General features: G+C 42.6%; 1 protein-coding gene across 1 annotated transcript in view; it reads right to left on the reverse strand.

Moving 5' to 3' along the window:
• Window positions 1-5,468, reverse strand: part of LOC311106727 (estrogen-related receptor gamma-like) — a gene marked incomplete at both ends in the record, with an annotated part of 22,489 nt that extends 17,021 nt beyond the window's left edge. The window contains 2 exons of the mRNA XM_084149128.1: window positions 2,323-2,393; window positions 5,413-5,468. Coding sequence (XP_084005254.1) covers window positions 2,323-2,393; window positions 5,413-5,468 — 127 coding nt within the window. The remainder of the gene's footprint in view (window positions 1-2,322; window positions 2,394-5,412) is intronic.
• Between the last annotated feature and the right edge of the window lie 13,357 nt (window positions 5,469-18,825).

An 18,825-nucleotide genomic window follows, 5' to 3' on the forward strand; every position in this document is an offset into this window, starting at 1 on the left:
ATTTTGGGAATGTGTTGTGTTTCTATGCTAGTAGAAACTGTGTGTTTTCACATTCTACTGTATGGAGGTATGTTCATTCCCCTACAGTTGGCTACAATGCACGTGACAGTATTCTAAAATACATAGTGTTCACACACACACAGGCACACGTACATGCTGACCCATGTGACCATAGGCTCCTACCACATACACATACTGTACACACTTCACGCTTCATTCACACTTTCTCAGACATGCTTTAAAATGTGGTCATGTGTCATCGTAAACACTTGAACAAAAACACATACATGCTTGCATGCCATCATGTGTCGCCATACCCCCTCCCAGCTCATGGCAGGAAACCAAGCTCTGTTCCTGCCATGTAAATCCACACGGTCATGACCACCACTAATTTGGCAGGCAAACCATATGGCTGCCCTAAACACCACCAGAGTCAACCATGACCACGCTCTATCACCCCTCGAAATCCACAGAGAGAGATAGAGAGATTGAAAGAAAGAGAAAGAGAGAGGGAGAGAGAGAGGGAGAGAGTGGGGGGATAGAGATTCAGAGAGAGAGAGAGAGAGAGAGAGAGAGAGGAGAGAGAGAGAGAGAGAGAGAGAGAGAGAGAGTGAGAGAGAGAGAGAGTGAGTCATTCAAACTTCAACCTCATTCTACTTTAGTTTTATATTAAAATAGATAAACTGATATATTGTTCACTCCGAAGTTGTCCAATAAAGCTGGCAGAGGACAAGGGAGTGTGAGGAGACCAGTTTGTTCTCTCATCAGCTATCCATCACACAGGTAGATATTGCTGTGTCAGCTCCGCATAGACCTGAATTGAGGCATTCTCCCATTACTTAGTGGCAGTAGATTTTTCTCTCATAATGCAATAGCATTAGAGTGGAATGGTAAGACGTGGTGTGATATCTAACCTGACAGATCTATAATCTACAGCTCTTCATAAAAGCTAATCAAAGCCCTGTCAGTGCAGTTCCCATAGACGCTGGGTGTAAATCACAGACTCAGAGGTACATTATCAAACAACAGTGTGTGTGTGTGTGTGTGTGTGTGTGTGTGTGTGTGTGTGTGTGTGCACAACACTCTCTGTCTGCCCATATCCAAAACAACTCTAATTGACAGAAAGAGGGGGATAAACATGGAAGCAGAGAGGGAGAGAGAGAAAGGGGTCTATCGCTGGGTCATTAACCCGGGGTGTGAAGAAAGAAAGGAGAGGAGGCAACACTCACTCTCAAATGAGGTCACAATACAGACAATGACCAACCAGACAAGAGAGCCGGACACACAAACACACACACACACACACACAGCGAAGCAAAAAGAGAGGTAGAGTGAGAGAGGGAATGTCTCAATAAAGGGATTATTTGGGTTTATTTTGTTTTTGTTTAATAGTCCATTTTGAATAAATATTTTAGACCCAAAATGTATCTAAAATGTCAGGTATAGGTTCATGTGGATCAAATCAAATCAAATCAAATGTTATTGGTCACATGCGCCGAATACAACAGGTGCAGACATTACAGTGAAATGCTTACTTACAGCCCTTAACCAACAGTGCATTTATTTTAAACAAAAAAAGTAAGAATAAAACAACAACAAAAAAAGTGTTGAGAAAAAAAGAGCAGAAGTAAAATAAAGTGACAGTAGGGAGGCTATATATACAGTAAAATAAAGTGACAGTAGGGAGGCTATATATACAGGGGGGTACCGTTGCAGAGTCAATGTGCGGGGGCACCGGCTAGTTGAGGTAGTTGAGGTAATATGTACATGTGGGTAGAGTTAAAGTGACTATGCATAAATACTTAACAGAGTAGCAGCAGCGTAAAAAGGATGGGGTGGGGGGGCAGTGCAAATAGTCCGGGTAGCCATGATTAGCTGTTCAGGAGTCTTATGGCTTGGGGGTAGAAGCTGTTGAGAAGTCTTTTGGACCTAGACTTGGCACTCCGGTACCGCTTGCCGTGCGGTAGCAGAGAGAACAGTCTATGACTAGGGTGGCTGGAGTCTTTGACAATTTTGAGGGCCTTCCTCTGACACCGCCTGGTATAGAGGTCCTGGATGGCAGGAAGCTTTGCCCCAGTGATGTACTGGGCCGTACGTTACTCTAGCTTTGCACCGTTGTGGGTTACTCTAGCTTTGCACCGTTGTGGGTTACTCTAGCTTTGCACCGTTGTGGGTTACTCTAGCTTTGCACCGTTGTGGGTTACTCTAGCTTTGCACCGTTCTTTAGGCCCTATTCCCACCACGAGATATGATGGAGAGTCTGAGGAGCAGGGTGACGAAAGAGAATTCTACTTTTCAATTCACATTACAACCCTGTCTTACCTTTCGCTATGGCTGGCAACGCGACATTCTTGGTCTGCAGCTCAAACTGACTGTAAATATCACGGTAGCCACTAGCGAGTAAGCACAAACTATTATTCAATTACACTATTGAATAATACAACCAAACCATATTACACTCTTGAATAATAATGATTAACCCTCTCATATGATAATAAAAGTACAGTAGGCCTACCTTACAATATGACAACAAACCAGGCTTCATTTTTATCAATATCATGCAAATCATGGTAAAAGCAAATTGCGACTGAAAATGTGGGTATAAGGGAATTCACCACAACAAGCTGTTTTATATGGAAACCCACCAATAAAATAAAATGCCTCAAGGTTTGTCAACGTGCACAATTAGTCTGTGCTTCAGTCTGATCAACTGTAGCCTACTGATAACAACCACAGCTGCAGGTAGCCTGGAGAAGCCTATGAGATCCCATCTGGGCCTGGCCAGGGGAAATGTAACGTCTTGTTTTTATTGCCTAAAATAGGCCCATTTATTTGTGTTCTGAGAAAATGTGAATGGGATCAAATCTAGTTTATACACTTGTGGCTAGGCTACCTAGGCCTTTTTAATCCAAAATGATTGACTGGAATTAATTAATCAATCAACACAATAGTGATGACAAACTGTATGAATGTATTTTTAATTACAGATGCAAAGGTCTACATGATGCAACCCTGCTACAGCAACAGCTAGCTCAGCCCTGTTAGTTTTTGTCCAATCGCAGTTGTTTTCTCTTTGTTGTCTCGCCACACAATGTTACAAATGGAAAAGAAACATATGCTATTTGTATGATCTACATTTTACATGTTTTTGGTGGTGGGAATGGGCTTCCATAGTTTTACGTGGCTCAGTGCAGCCGGCAGCTACTGCGGAAATTTAAGAATGTAACAGGCTGTTACTGCAATTTCAAAGTGAAAAAGCAATAAAACAAGTCTCAAATATTGTCTATACATTTCAGCTGTTTCAAAAACATTTCTCTGCTATTACCATTTATACTGGAAGAGTGTTGGCTATTTACACTGCCCTGCTTCAAGGTCAGTGATTTGGGTCGGAGGGGATTCGTGCACAGTGATTCCTAATGGGCCAATAGGAGATGAGGAGGTATCAGGCCTAAGCTGAAACACCACTGATAAGAGTCTTAGTTTAAGTGTCTCAATGGGCATGGGTCAAACCAGTTTGATAAGTCTCTCTCTATCTCTTTTGCTCTCCTGCGCTCTCCCTATCTTTCTTTCCCTCACTTCCTGTCTCCCCCCTCTACTCCCATCTTTCTCTATCCCGCTCCATTTCTCACTTGCTCTGTTAAATTCAATTCATTTTCGATTCAAAAAGCTTTATTGGCATGACAAAGCAATTTATTTAAAAAAAATATCTGATACTAATGTAATAACAGGTGAAAATAATCGCTCTTCATATTTTTGCTACCAAACATGGTAAAACTTTTCTTCTAACTGTATATTAACACTGTAATTACACTAATAGCAACATATGGTTACACAAAACATAACAACATGTTCTGTCTCTACATCCTCTACTCCCCCCTCTATCTGTCAGTCACTCTCCCTCTCTGTCTATTCTCCTGCTATCCTCTGGTTCTTATCGGAGCTGTTGTCTAATATTATCACAGGGTTAAAACCTCTTAGATGATAAGTCCCCTATTTACTTTGAGAGGTTCTGAACCAGTTCCGACTAATATTTTGGTGTACAGAACACTCTGAGAATGTCGCAGGGTCCAGTGCCTTCTAGTGCCAGAAAGCCTCATCTGTCTGTGTTTTTTGCTTCCACTCTGTCAGGTTTCACACCCCACATTTGCATAGGGAGTGACGTATCACATTTTCTGGCCTATCCAGACAAATAATCAATTTCCTCTGTTTCTGAGCGACGTAGCCCAGCTTGGGGGACGGCATATTAAACGGGACAGTCTAGCGAATGGATTCACCGCACTGTGATATTCTCAGCCGGATTTAAAGCTCTCGTCATGAAAAAATACTAAATAATTTTGTCGAATTGAAATACGACCACTTTCTCTTGGTCACAGCTGAAGTTGTAACGAGACTGCAGACATTCGAATGGTGTCTCTGCATCACTCAGAGGATGCTTGGCAGAAACGTATCTGTCGTCAGTTATATGAAATGGTGCCAATATTGTACTGTCACTACATTTGAACATATTTATTAGAAAGTTATAAAAAAGGTGAAATCTTATAGTAAATCATTTATAATTTGATTGTTACTATTCCTAGAAAGCATTTCAGTCATTTCAAGCCCCATGCCCCCACTTTTGTTGAATAGGAAAAATTAAATATGATTTTTAATATTTTCATAATGGACTATATGTACTATGTACCGGTACTTAATTTGTGTCCTCAAAAGTGAGTACACCTCAGCAATTAATAACTATTTTTTACCAGAAAGGTGAGTTCCAGGCCAGTCTAGAACTATGCAGTATTAGTAGTTATTGTTTATGGCCATCTCAGGTATTTTTAGGAGCAAATCTACATTTTGACATTGCATTCAAGACAGAGTTTGCTTTGCAGTGGTGCAACAAATAGCTAATAACACCAGTGACCTACATAAGCTCACCTCTCTCTAAAGTATTTTTATCTCTCTCACTCTCCCAACTCATTTAATTCCCTCACATTTTCACTCTCTCTACCTCCGCTCCCTCCCTCCCTTTCACTTTCAGACCTACTCCCTTAGCTCTGCATACACAATGCAGGTGTGGGTCTCATCCGCCAAAGTCCTCATCCTCTCATTCAGACACTCTCTTTTTCAGTAAAAATCCAAGAGGTACACTTGTTCCCTAACTACATAAGATAGCCCACTACCTCTGTTTCACACAGAGGTGCTTATAGTGACATAGAAGCCACCATCACACCAAATAGCAAATAAAAACACCAAAACTATGATCTTCATTTGAGAACGAGACTGCAAATAGTAGTGCACTGCACATGTACATTATTCAATGCTTACCATTGCCTAGATAACATTACATTGCCTAGATAACAATTTCACTTTCTTTACACTCTACAGTTCATATATATACAGAAGATGGATCAGAATAGTCCATGTACTTACTCAGTGTCAGAGTGATAGGTGAAACACTCAGGGAGGTACAGCTCTACTAAATCCATGTGCTCTTTGCCACCATACTCTGAGGAGAAAACCTGCTCACTAGCAAAGATCCCTTTCAGTTTTCTCTCTCTCTCTCTTCAGTTGGTCTGTCTCCCTCTCTTTCTCTGTCTTTCCCAGTCTCTGTTTTCCTCTCCAACACAATTTCACTGGAGCAACAGTGTCTCCCTCTCTCTGTCTCTCTAGCTCTCCCTGTCACTCTCTGTGTGTCTGTCTTTGTTTCTGTGTGTGTTTCTGTCTCTATCTGTGTCTCTCTCTCATCCTCTTGCAGACTTTCCCTCTAGCAGCAGCGCTGAGACTCTAGCCAGTGAGGTCTTAACTGTTGTGGCTCAGTCTATGATAGAGCACTCAAAGCTACAGCTGGTCCTCATGAATATCCAGGAACCATTTTACCTCCCCCTGGACCACAATGCCAGCATTTGACTGGCCACCGTCTACTCCAATGAGAGCCGGCCAATGACTGTGTGTACATAGAGAGGACAGGTGGCAGTAGTGAGATGAAAAAAAGGAAAGGGGGAGAGTGATAGTATAAGAAAGAGAAGGATGAATGAACAAGAGAGAATGTGGTTGGGGGACAAGGGGCAGTGCCGTTTCTAGGCATAAGCGACATAATTATGTGACTTTCACTTTCAGTCGGGGTCTCAACTATCTAGGATAGTAGAATACACAACGTGCAATTTCGAAATTTGGTAGTGCATCTGCAGTTTTCTTCTTGTTATGTCAGTCACTGAAAGTCACTTAATTAGCCCATGTCAGCTGACATTATATAGATTGCTAGGTAAGTTAGTCTATCCAACTATTTTGTTAGTCACTCTCACTCAGATATCATATCAACATGGCATAAGTAATGGAAAATTTGTAAAATTGCAGGAAATTAGCTTTAAAACTGCAACATTTTCTCTACACCCCATGTAGGTTGACCACATTTAAAATACCCAAATGCCGGACAACAGGATGATTTTGCGGGACAGTGTAGCCTACATGAATACAACATTTTGCCAGCATCGCATCGCATGCCAATCATTTGATCTCAATCAGTTTCATGGGAATATGCATTTAGAACTTCTTCAATTACTTTTTCGTTATTAGAGCCACCAATTAGAGCATATGGTGTTAACAAACTATATAGCCTTCCTGTATTTTGTTTCAATCCAAGCAAATTCTGCCTAGTGGCACACGCTGTTGAGTTTTGGCCACATGATAATTATTTTTGGACTATTCAGCTAACCATCCTAAAATCTCATAAGAAATCACTTAGCGTTTTTGATGTAACAGTAACATTATACTGTGCTATTATATTTAGTTCTGTTATGTAGAATACCAATTAATCATGTGATCTTCCAAGACACTGCTGTTAGCTTTGATCTAACTTTACTAAAAGAGCATCATTGTGGGGAGAGAAAAGGGGCGGACTGATGCTCCGGTGTGCTCTGGCAGCACTACACCCCTAATCCCACTTCACCAAACAAGCTAATTGAAGTGACTTATAGCATACTCTTTTGCCTCATGAAACATTTTTGTGACGCAGAAACGAAAGACCACATTTGTGGCTGTTTTATGAAAATCTGGGAACATTTGGCCAAGGAAACATTTTCTGATTGGTCTCAGGGAATGTAAAACAGTCAGGAAGGGCATATCTTTAAATGGGATTGAGTGAAGTAGCAGCAAATATGTTGAATGAGCAACTAATGAGCATGGAGAGCCTCACAAGTTTGACGAAATGACCTTATATCTTTTCAGTCTAATATGGCTGTTTACTTACTTTTGTAGCTCTTCATCAGAAGCACGCTTTTTGTAAACTCTCCAAGTTTAGCTGGAATTTAGCCCGAAAGGAGTTGAAAAAATTGGATGGCGATAGGCCTATGATATTGGCCTACCTCTCCTCTTGCACTGCACATAATATCAGATCTGAGAGGTGTTTAACATCACATGTACAACATCCTTATGATATAAATATGTTCATAAGCGCAACGTAACTGCAAGAGACAGGTTGGAATGTCTGACTGAAATACGGGACAAATCAACTTTCTTTTCTAAATTAGTGTTGTTTGAATTTGTTGATAAAATGCGGGACATGATTGTTTGGTTGTGGGACACGGGACTGTCCCACACAATCCGGGACATTTGGTCACCCTAGCCCCATGGCAAAATGTATAGAATTGCAGGACAAGCTGCACATCTTTTACTCCCCTCCGCCACTAAAATGTTTTGCCCACGAAGTGGATGGGGCTGGGGCCCCAACCAAATCTTGCTTAGGGCCCCCAAAATGCTAGAAACGACCCTTGCAAGGGGCTTAGGTTGACAGTGAAAGCAGTCACCTTTCTAAATCAAAGCATATTAATTAAAATCTTACTTTTATAGTAAAGATATCTCTCTTTGTCCTAAAAACATTATCCACTAATACATTACAGCTAGGAAGGCTGACCATTTAAAGTAGTTGTTGCATTTGAATATAGTTGCTGTGTGTGTGTGTGTGTGTGTGTGTGTGTGTGTGTGTGTGTGTGTGTGTGTGTGTGTGTGTGTGTGTGTGTGTGTGTGTGTGTGTGTGTGTGTGTGTGTGTGTGTGTGTGTGTGTGTGTGTGTGTGTGTGTGTGTTTGTGGTAAGAGGGCGGTGGGTTCTGAAAGCTTTTGTCCTACTGTGATGATACCTGATCCTAAAGGACATACATACCTCTAGGTTGTGTGTATATTTTGTGTGGAGTGTGTGTGTGCGTGCATGCATGTGTGTGTCATTAAGTGTCCGTGTACTACTGTACAACAGGTGCCACAGCACTCCCCCAACACTCCCCCCAAAAGTATTATTATTATTACATAAACACACATATACACACAAACACGCGCTCGTCGACTTCTTTAATTTAAAGCCCTGACTGACATAGGTTTAGTAACGTAGTGATGCAAGCCTCTCTAGCTGTCTAACTCAAAGACCCTGGCAGTAAACCTGGATCTGATCATCTGTCATTAACATGTCCCTAATGTGACGCTCTGACCTCTCCCTGACTGACACACACACACACACACACACGCAAGCACGCACACACATACAGTGGGGAGAACAAGTATTTGATACACTGCCGATTTTGCAGGTTTTCCTACTTACAAAGCATGTAGAGGTCTGTAATTTTTAATTTTTATCATAGGTACACTTCAACTGTGAGAGACGGAATCTAAAACAAAACTCCAGAAAATCAAATTGTATGATTTTTAAGTAATTAATTTGCATTTTATTGCATGACATAAGTATTTGATCACCTACCAACCATTAAGAATTCCGGCTCTCACAGACCTGTTAGGTTTTCTTTAAGAAGCCCTCCTGTTCTCCACTCATTACCTGTATTACCTGCACCTGTTTGAACTCGTTACCTGTATAAAAGACACCTGTCCACATACTCAATCAAACAGACTCCAACCTCTCCACAATGGCCAAGACCAGAGAGCTGTGTAAGGACATCAGGGATACAATTGTAGACCTGCACAAGGCTGGGATGGGCTACAGGACAATAGGCAAGCAGCTTGGTGAGAAGGCAACAACTGTTGGCGCAATTATTAGAAAATGGAAGAAGTTCAAGATGACGGTCAATCACCCTTGGTCTGGGGCTCCATGCAAGATCTCACCTCGTGGGGCATCAATGATCATGAGGAAGGTGAGGGATCAGCCCAGAACTACACGGCAGGACCTGGTCAATGACCTGAAGAGAGCTGGGACCACAGTCTCAAAGAAAACCATTAGTAACACACTATGCCGTCATGGATTAAAATCCTGCAGCGCACGCAAAGTCCCACTGCTCAAGCCAGCGCATGTCCAGGCCCGTCTGAAGTTTGCCAATGACCATCTGGATGATCCAGAGGAGGAATGGGAGAAGGTCATGTGGTCTGATGAGACAAAAATAGAGCTTTTTGGTCTAAACTCCACTCGCCGTGTTTGGAGGAAGAAGAAGGATGAGTACAACCCCAAGAACACCATCCCAACCATGAAGCATGGAGGTGGAAACATCATTATTTGGGGATGCTTTTCTGCAAAGGGGACAGGACGACTGCACCATATTGAGGGGAGGATGGATGGGGCCATGTATCGCGAGATCTTGGCCAACAACCTCCTTCCCTCAGTAAGAGCATTGAAGATGGGTCGTGGCTGGGTCTTCCAGCATGACAACGACCCGAAACACACAGCCAGGGCAACTAAGGTATGGCTCCGTAAGAAGCATCTCAAGGTCCTGGAGTGGCCTAGCCAGTCTCCAGACCTGAACCCAATAGAACATCTTTGGAGGGAGCTGAAAGTCTGTATTGCCCAGCGACAGCCCCGAAACCTGAAGGATCTGGAGAAGGTCTGTATGGAGGAGTGGGCCAAAATCCCTGCTGCAGTGTGTGCAAACCTGGTCAAGACCTACAGGAAACGTATGATCTCTTTAATTGCAAACAAAGGTTTCTGTACCAAATATTAAGTTCAGCTTTTCTGATGTATCAAATATTTATGTCATGCAATAAAATGCAAATTAATTACTTAAAAATCATACAATGTGATTTTCTGGATTTTTGTTTTAGATTCCGTCTCTCACAGTTGAAGTGTACCTATGATAAAAATTACAGACCTCTACATGCTTTGTAATTAGGAAAACCTGCAAAATCGGCAGTGTATCAAATACTTGTTCTCCCCACTGTATATACACGCTGGAGTGTGACTCTGGGCAACTTGCCACACCTGGCACACGAGCAGGTAACACATTTATTTCAGAGTCACTTGTTTTCAACTGTACAGTTATGACCGAGGAATGTTTATCAAAGAGGAGCAACAATATGCAAAAGCTGAGAGACTACAATGAAAATGGGGTGTTAGAATTACCACTGGAGCACATTGACTTGATATGAAATATAAGACCATCATCAACACATTTCTATGCCTACATACTTACATTATACTTTGAAGACAATCCACTAGTCTTCTCTACAAGGCACATAATTTCCTTTTCTTACTTTAGAACTCAGTACCATCCTCAGCCAGCAGCAACAGTTCCAGGCTGAGTCTTACACACAGTAATCTCTGATCACTGGATGGTGATCCACTTAACAGATGGATTCTGCCTGCGATCAGCCAGTGGCCAACTCCCCCCACAAAGCCACTCAACTGGATTAATGTATTAGGCAAGGTAAGAATAAATGGAGGTATACAAAAACACAAACAAACACATATGCATGCGCACAGACGGACACAAAGCAAGCAAGCAAGCAAGCAAGCAAGCAAGAAAGCAAGAAAGCAAGAAAGAAAGCAAGAAAGAAAGAAAGAAAGAAAGAAAGAAAGAAAGAAAGAAAGAAAGAAAGAAAGAAAGAAAGAAAGAAAGAAAGAAAGAAAGAAAGAAAGAAAGAAAGAAAGAAAGAAAGAAAGAAAGAAAGAAAGAAAGAAAGAAAGAAAGAAAGAAAGAAAGAAAGAAAGAAAGAAAGAAAGAAAGAAAGAAAGAAAGAAAGAAAGAAAGAAAGAAAGAAAGAAAGAAAGAAAGAAAGAAAGAAAGAAAGAAAGAAAGAAAGAAAGAAAGAACGAAAGAACGAAAGAAAGAACGAAAGAAAGAACGAAAGAAAGAAAGATTAGCCACTAGTGATTTTCCCTCTTATTTTGTCATACATGGTGATCAATGTGGGAGTAAAGCAATGCTGGGGAGGTTGTTACATCCAATGCATGTTTGTCTGAGGCTGATGCCGCGCAGGTGCTTGTACGAGTGTACACATGCATATATACACACTCGCATTCAAACGCACACATGTGCACACACACGGACACACACATGCCCCCAGGCCTGGAGGGAAGCAAAAGTAATTCCGCTACCCAAGAATAGTAAAGCCCCCTTTACTGGCTCAAACAGCCAACCAATCAACCTGTTACCAACCCATAGTAAACTTTTGGCAAAAATTGTGTTTGACCAGATACAATGCTATTTTACTGTAAACAAATTAACAACAGACTTTCAGCACGCTTATAGGGAAGGACATTCAACAAGCACAGCACTTACACAAATGACTGATGATTGGCTGAGAGAAATTGATGATAAAAATATTGTGGGAGCTGTTTTGTTAGAATTCAGTGCGGCTTTTGACATTACCGATCATAGTCTGCTGATGGAAAAACATATGTGTTATGGCTTTGCACCACCTGCTATATTGTGGATAAAGAGTTACCTGTCTAACAGAACACAAAGGGTGTTCTTTAATAGAAACCTCTCCAACATAATCCAGGTAGAATCAGGAATTCCCCAGGGCAGCTGTCGGGGAACTGAGGGGCAGCTCTCTGGGAACTATGGGGGATCTTGAAGGGTTGGTGGCCTGGCGGTTGGGAGCTTGGGCCGGTGGCCGATAGGTCGCTGATTCAGGTCCCCGTTTTGACTTGGTGGGAGATCTGTCGACGTGCTCTTGGGCAGGGGGTTGACCCTGGTTGCTCCTGTGGGTCGCTCTGGATGGGAGTCTGTTAGATGACTGAATGTAATGTAAATGTTGAGCGGCTTCACTGCAGGTAGATTGTATGTTTTAATATTCAATAATAATGATGTCTAGATTAGAATGACTGTATCCAATTATATTTTATAATTTCATTAGCTGGACTTCTAACACAAAGGAAGGTGATGCAGGGGTGAACAACATGAGTGTACGTACAATATGTGTGTCTGTGGTTTAGCTATCAAAGCGGTGGAAATGGACACTTCAGATTCAAATCTAAGTAGTCTGAGTTGTTTTCAGTGTCTGAAGTGAACCCCCTCTGACACTGTCTTTCATACGCACATACTGTACAACACACAGTATCATGTTCTGAAGCGACCCCTGCCAAACCAAACTGTAGCAAGGAGAAAATAACTTTGCTAATCTGCTGTTTGATAAGCCCTAGACACCAGACTCCATGGAGTGGTTCTTATCACACAGGTAATGTGCCGCACGAGCATAATATTAAACACCTCACTCACACACACATACAGTATGAGGCATAAAACACCTCACGAACACACACACGTGCACATACTGTATATACACACACACATACACACACAATATACAGTACATGCGCACAGGCACATACACACACACACAGACAGACACGCACGCACACAAAACAGGCCACACCGGGCCACCACTATAACCATTAAAGGGTCCAGTCTTCCGCAGGAGAGATAAACAGCTATCGTAAAATAACAGGTAGGCAAAGGCTCTGCATTTGTATTCAGTGCTGCTATCATATACAATCATAACCAAATCTCAACCTAATCACAAACGTAAATGTAACACATGAAAATAATCTTCACAGGGAAATTATCTTAAATAAACCATTTAGGAAGAATAATGTTTACATTGGAAGAAGTGTTTCTTGGCTATCGCCCCAACGGCTTTAAGTAGCTGTTATTATCAATGGATTCTTTATACCCTGAGCCAAGTTATTGTGCTGTTTTGTTCGGTCGTAGACATTGGCTAATTCAAGTACAAAGCCATAAGCAGTTGTAATAAGGAGGGGAGAGCTAAGATTAATTATTTTATCAGTTGAGTCGTTGTTTGAGCAAGATTGACATTTTCTTTGGCACAAAGCAGTCGTCTTAGGATGGAATACAACAATAGTTAGACACACAAGAGCAGGGCCACAGTGGCGTCTAGCTAGCCACTTGAGTTTAAGATCACAAGAAATGAGTTTCCTCTAGTGATAATAGCCTACCTACATAACTATACCTGACTGTTCTTTTTTACTTAGTGATATCAAGTTGCCCATGCATGTATTTTCATGTAATTTCAGAATAAAAACATATGAAACCAACCTGGCTACTGTTTTGTATAGGGTGCCCTGAGTTCCATTTAGTTTTTAACGATCTTCACGAAAATGGATGTCAAGCATATTGAATACCTTTGCTTTTTTAAGGAAGATTGACTTAAAATAAAGATCACATTTAGTCATGCTCGATAAGCTCTCTACTCAGAGGTCGATGCTATGTAGCCTACATTCCCAAAGCTCTGAACAATCTGAAGTGATACTGGATACTGAAATTCTACATCTTTTTACAAAGGACAGACCTGTAACACAAAACAAAGCGGTCAGTGTTGACCATGGTATGGATTACGTCTGTTTTTCTCAAATCTGTGTGTTGGGGAAGCAACCCCCAGACCCCACCCTCCCCACCCCAGCACCCCCTACCCCTCCATTGGGACAGCTGTCAGATTGAGTTCCAAACCAAAAGCGTCACTCTCTGGTGTCCCCAACCCCCTACTGTCTCTCCTGACATCATCACTGCGAGACAGACTGAGCATAATCAACATAGCTATCGTATAATTCAGTGCAATCCATCAATTACAGAAACACTATTCTCAGTGCACATATATAGTACATACCATCTGACACTTAAGTTGTTTAAAGATGTCGAGATGGAGGGAGAGAACGAGGAAGAGAGAGTCAGTGAGATAGATAGGGGGAGGAGGTGTGGAGGAAGGGAGGAAGAGTAGGAGAAGAGAGCTGGAGGGAGAAACTATATGGATGTGTCTTTGGATACATAGACTGATAGGTTGATAGATGAGTGTCTGGATGAGCAGATTGCTCCAAATATTGATCAGTCACACATTGAATATTGATCAGGAAACAGGATGTATCCGCTATCAGAGCCTTGCTGCCGGTGGCTGATCCCTCCCTGTGTGGGAAACAGTAGTAGAACCTGACCATAGAACCTCCACTTAGTGTACTGGGTCAACCAACTATTCAATGGTTTTAAATGGTTTCCACTGCTCACATGATCCTGTATTGTCTCGTTTGGAATACAGAAGGAAGGAAAAAACACTGTTGGGTGGTTGCTGGACCATTGCCAGACTATTGCAGCTGTCCCTAAATATACTGAACAAAAATATAAACGCAACATGTAAAGTGTTGGTCCAATGTTTCATGAGATAAAATATATAATAATCCATACGCACAAAAAGCTTATTTCTCTCAGATGTTGTGCACAAATGTCTTTACATCCCTTTTAGTGAGCATTTCTCCTTTGCCAAGATAATCCATCCACCTGACAGGTGTGGCATATCAATAAACGGATTAAACAGCATGCTCATTACACACGTGCACCTTGTGCTGGGGACAATAAAAGGCCACTAAAATGTGCAGTTTTGGCACACAACACAATGCCACAGATGTCTCAAGTTTTGAGGGAGCGTGCAATTGGCATGCTGACTGCAGGAATGGTATGGGCAGGCATAAGCTACAGACAACAAACACAATTGCCTTTTATCGATGGCAATTTGAATGTGACGAGATCCTGAGGCCCATTGTCGTGCCACTCATCCACCGCCATCACCTCATGTTTCAGCATGATAATGCACGGCCCCATGTCGCAAGGATCTGTACACAATTCCTGGAAGCTGAAAAGGTCCCAATTCTTCCATGGCCTGCATACTCACCAGACATGTCACCCATTGAGCATGTTGGGGATGCTCTGGATTGACGTGTACAACAGCGTGTTCTAGTTCCCGCCAATATCCAGCAATTTCGCACAGCATTGAAGAGGAGTGGGACAACATTCCACAATCAACAGCCTGATCAACTCTATGCGAAGGAGATGTGTTGCGCTGCATGAGGCAAATTGTGGTCACACCAGATACTGACTGGTTTTATGATCCATGCCCCTACCTTTTTTTGAAGGTATCTTAGATCAACCGGATGCATTTATGTATTCCCAGTCATTTGGAATCCATAGATTAGGGCCTTGTTTATTTATTTCAATTGACTGATTTCCTTATATGAACTGTAACTCAGTAAAATCTTTGAAATTGTTGCATGTTGTGTTAGAATGTTTGTTCTGTGTATTTTTGGCTTGAATGCCCCCTAGTGGAGTCCTAAAAAGCCATCTTAAATACTTGGTTGCTCCTTTCATTGGAGTAATCACTGATCTGAAGCTTTCACCCCGCTCTCTCCCTCCCCCTCTTTCTCTCTCTCCCTCCCTCTCCTTCTCTCTCTCCCTCCCCTTCCTTCTCTCTCCCTCCCTCTCCTTCCTTCTCTCTCCCTCCCTACCTCTCCCCATCCCCTCTTCTTTCCCTCTCTCTTTCCCTCTATCAGTGTGCTTAGCAGGTAAGCCACCCACCTGTATTTTCAGGTGGTTATGTAACCAGACCTTAACCACTCGAGAGGATTACAGAAACAATGTCCTCTTAGCAAGGAGCACAGGATTGACAAGTTCACTTCTCGCTCTTTATCTCTGTCTGCCTTTCTCTCACTCCTTTATGTCTCTCTCTCCTTCCTGATTCTTCCCTTTTTCTTTGTATCTCTCTGTCTTGTTCTGCTCGCCTCTCTACTCAAAAATTATAAACAGAGATATAGAGAAAAAAGAGAGAGGGAGAAGGTTCCCACACCTTATCTCTGTTTTCTTCCTTCTCTCATCCTCTTCTCTGGTGTACACACTTGGTTCCCAGGCCTATCACAGGGCCCATCTCAGGTGTGAAGCTGCCAGGGCAGTGCTTACACAGGTGGAATACTTTTAGTCAGCACCTGACCCTCTCAGCATGATGTCTCAGATTCAGGCACCTGCTGACGACAGGAACCTTTCTTCCATCTCACACACACAGGCAGGCAGGCAGGCAGGCAGACAGACAGACACAGACACAAGGTGGATAAACTCTGTTTACTTGTGTTTACCCTCCACTGCACGCACACACACACACACACACACACACACACGAAAGGTTGGATTACCTGACCTATCACCTCACAGTTAAGCTCTCTCTCCACAGGTGGCATAAGCTAAATGTCTGGCTGGTGTACAACTGGTGTATAGGTGCCAATTTCCTACCACTTCCTCCCACCTCTCTTCTGTTCTCCCTCTTCTCACTCTCTCTAGCCACTACCCACTCCTTTTTCCACTTTCTCTCCCTCATTCTCTTTCTCTCTATCCCCTGTTCTCTCTCTGCCTCCTCCTCTCTCTCCAATAACTCTCCATCTGTCTCTTTTCCCTCTACCTCTCCTGTCTCTTTTCCCTCTACCTCTCCTGTCTCTTTTCCCTCTACCTCTCCTGTCCCTCCTCCTCCCTCTCACATACCTGTCCCTCTCCATCTCTATGACCTCTACCTCTCCCTCCCTCTACCCACCCCTCCCCCTCTACCCCTCCCTCTCTCCCCACCCCTCCCCCTCTCCCTCTCCCCCTCCCACCTCCCTCTACCCCTCTCCCCCTCCCACCTCCCTCTACCCCTCTCCCCCTCCCTCTCTCCCCCTCCCCCTCTCATATAAAAGTGGATAGGTTGAGCAGCAGCCAGTTAGCCAGGCTAACACAGACCAGTGAGTCTCAGCTACGCCAGGAACACCACTCCAAATGTAATTTTCTGCAAGATTACACACGATAATGACTGGCTTTGGAGGACCGCCATAACTGATGGCTTCCAATTATAGATGTATAACTATCGATCTGTCAACACTAGAGAGAGGGATGGAGTGAGGGAGAGAGAAAAGCTCTGTAAAGAAATGTTAACTTTGCAAGATGGGAAAAATGTTTAAAATGTATTGGAAAAATGATATAGAGAACAACTCATCACTGACAAACTTGACCTTAGAATGCAGGCGGAAGACTGAGGAATGTTATAATAGCTATTCTCAAAACTAAATGTGGGTAGCGGCACACTGCTTTGAGAGAGGAGAGCAGAAAGCTGATTTAAAAAACCTGAGTACGGTGGGTATACCGGAGTACAGGACAGACCTCTACCACCTGGACAAAGGAAACACACACACACACACACACACATTTATATCCGAGCCCAAATGCCCTCTAGCCAACTGCCTTGGTCAAAATACCCCACTGTAGATACACACATCCAAATACCCTCTAAATGTCCCCAGTCTAAATATCCCACAACAACCCCCCATGTCCTAACACCCCATCCAGCCCCTGAACCTGCTCAGTACTTACTCACTGGTTCCTGCAGTCCTGCAGCCAGCTGCAGTCAGTCAGTCAGTCTCAAGGACAAATGCCTCAGCTCTACCCAGCTCACTTCCTTCCTCTCCTCTCTGTGGCTCAGCGATGCAGCAGCACAGACCTTTCTCTCCTCTCCTCTACCTGGACCAGGCAGCACCGAGTTCACTTACCCCACTCACAGGGGAGTCCTGAGTGTGTGTGTGATAGCGGGAGAGGATAGAAAGGAAGTAGAGGACACAGCTCTCCTGCATTCCCATAGATACAGGGATTGCTATAGCAGCCTTGCAGAGAGGGGGAGAGAGGGAGGGAAAGAGAGAGGCAATGGCATCACGTTTCAGTAAGGTTCTGTGTCAGCATGTGAGTTTGATGCAAGTGTAGATGTCAATAGAGATATCAATGTGAGTGTAATTTATGAAGCGTGTTTTTGGAAAACTGGTATTTTGACGTTTTCTGAGGGACTTTTTTTCTGTTGCTTTTTGCTTGAGAGAGGGATGTGTAAACCATATAAACAATAACCAACTTGAATATTACTTCTAAACAGTGTTTATTGTTTCAGAGTGCCAACACCTTTACTACCTTCCTGATTGAACTGACATGTAAAACAGTTTTGCACAGTTCTGCTGATCTCGGGCCAGTTCTGCTAATATTTCCCTAATTGTTAAACATCAGACCGTGGTAAGAGAATCTGATCTCACATCTGCTCATAATACAGGGGGATTATTTCACACATTACATTGGCAATGGTAACACTTTATTTTACAATCCTATTTCAGTTGGTATTTACAAGGTAAACGGAAGAGACTGTAAAATAACTACAGGACTGTAAAGTAAAGTGCCCTTCGCTTTATAAAGCATGTCATTGGCTTTGTACGAATACCTGTAATTGCGTTCAAAATAGTAGGCATTTTGGGTATGCGAAAAAATAACGTTTTATAGTGTGTGAATTTTTTTACATTTAGTATGCTTTAAAACGCCAGGATGTCATACTCATTTCGGCTTTTCATCTAGTAGAATTTGCTGCAGACCCACGTGTGTTTGACAACAGCTGATAATCAGTTGAGGGGACGTGCTGTACTAAAATGAACAAACGGCGGGAATCAACGTAATTGCGCATTAGATGGCACATTCTCAGTAGAATGAGACTAGTACAGCTGATATGTTGCTTACTGCATTTTTTTTTTTTTTTTTAAATAGTACGTTCTAAATACTATGTAGTAAAGTGGTATTCAAACTTTTTCAGCAGGGACACCATTCTTTTCACCATAATGTCTGGGGACCACAATTCATTACATTTCCATCTTTCTCATCAAAATTAAGAGAACCAATAAATACATTTACTCAATAAAGTTGTATATTTGAAATTATCCTCCTCAAAAACGTTTGTATACTGTCCCATACAATAATATGTTTTGTCCCCCCCGCCCCCGAAAATAAATCTGGCGACTCCACTGCAATTCCCTCG

The sequence above is a fragment of the Coregonus lavaretus genome (genome assembly GCF_964263955.1).
Source record: "Coregonus lavaretus genome assembly, chromosome: 31".
NCBI classification, from domain to species: domain Eukaryota; kingdom Metazoa; phylum Chordata; class Actinopteri; order Salmoniformes; family Salmonidae; genus Coregonus; species Coregonus lavaretus.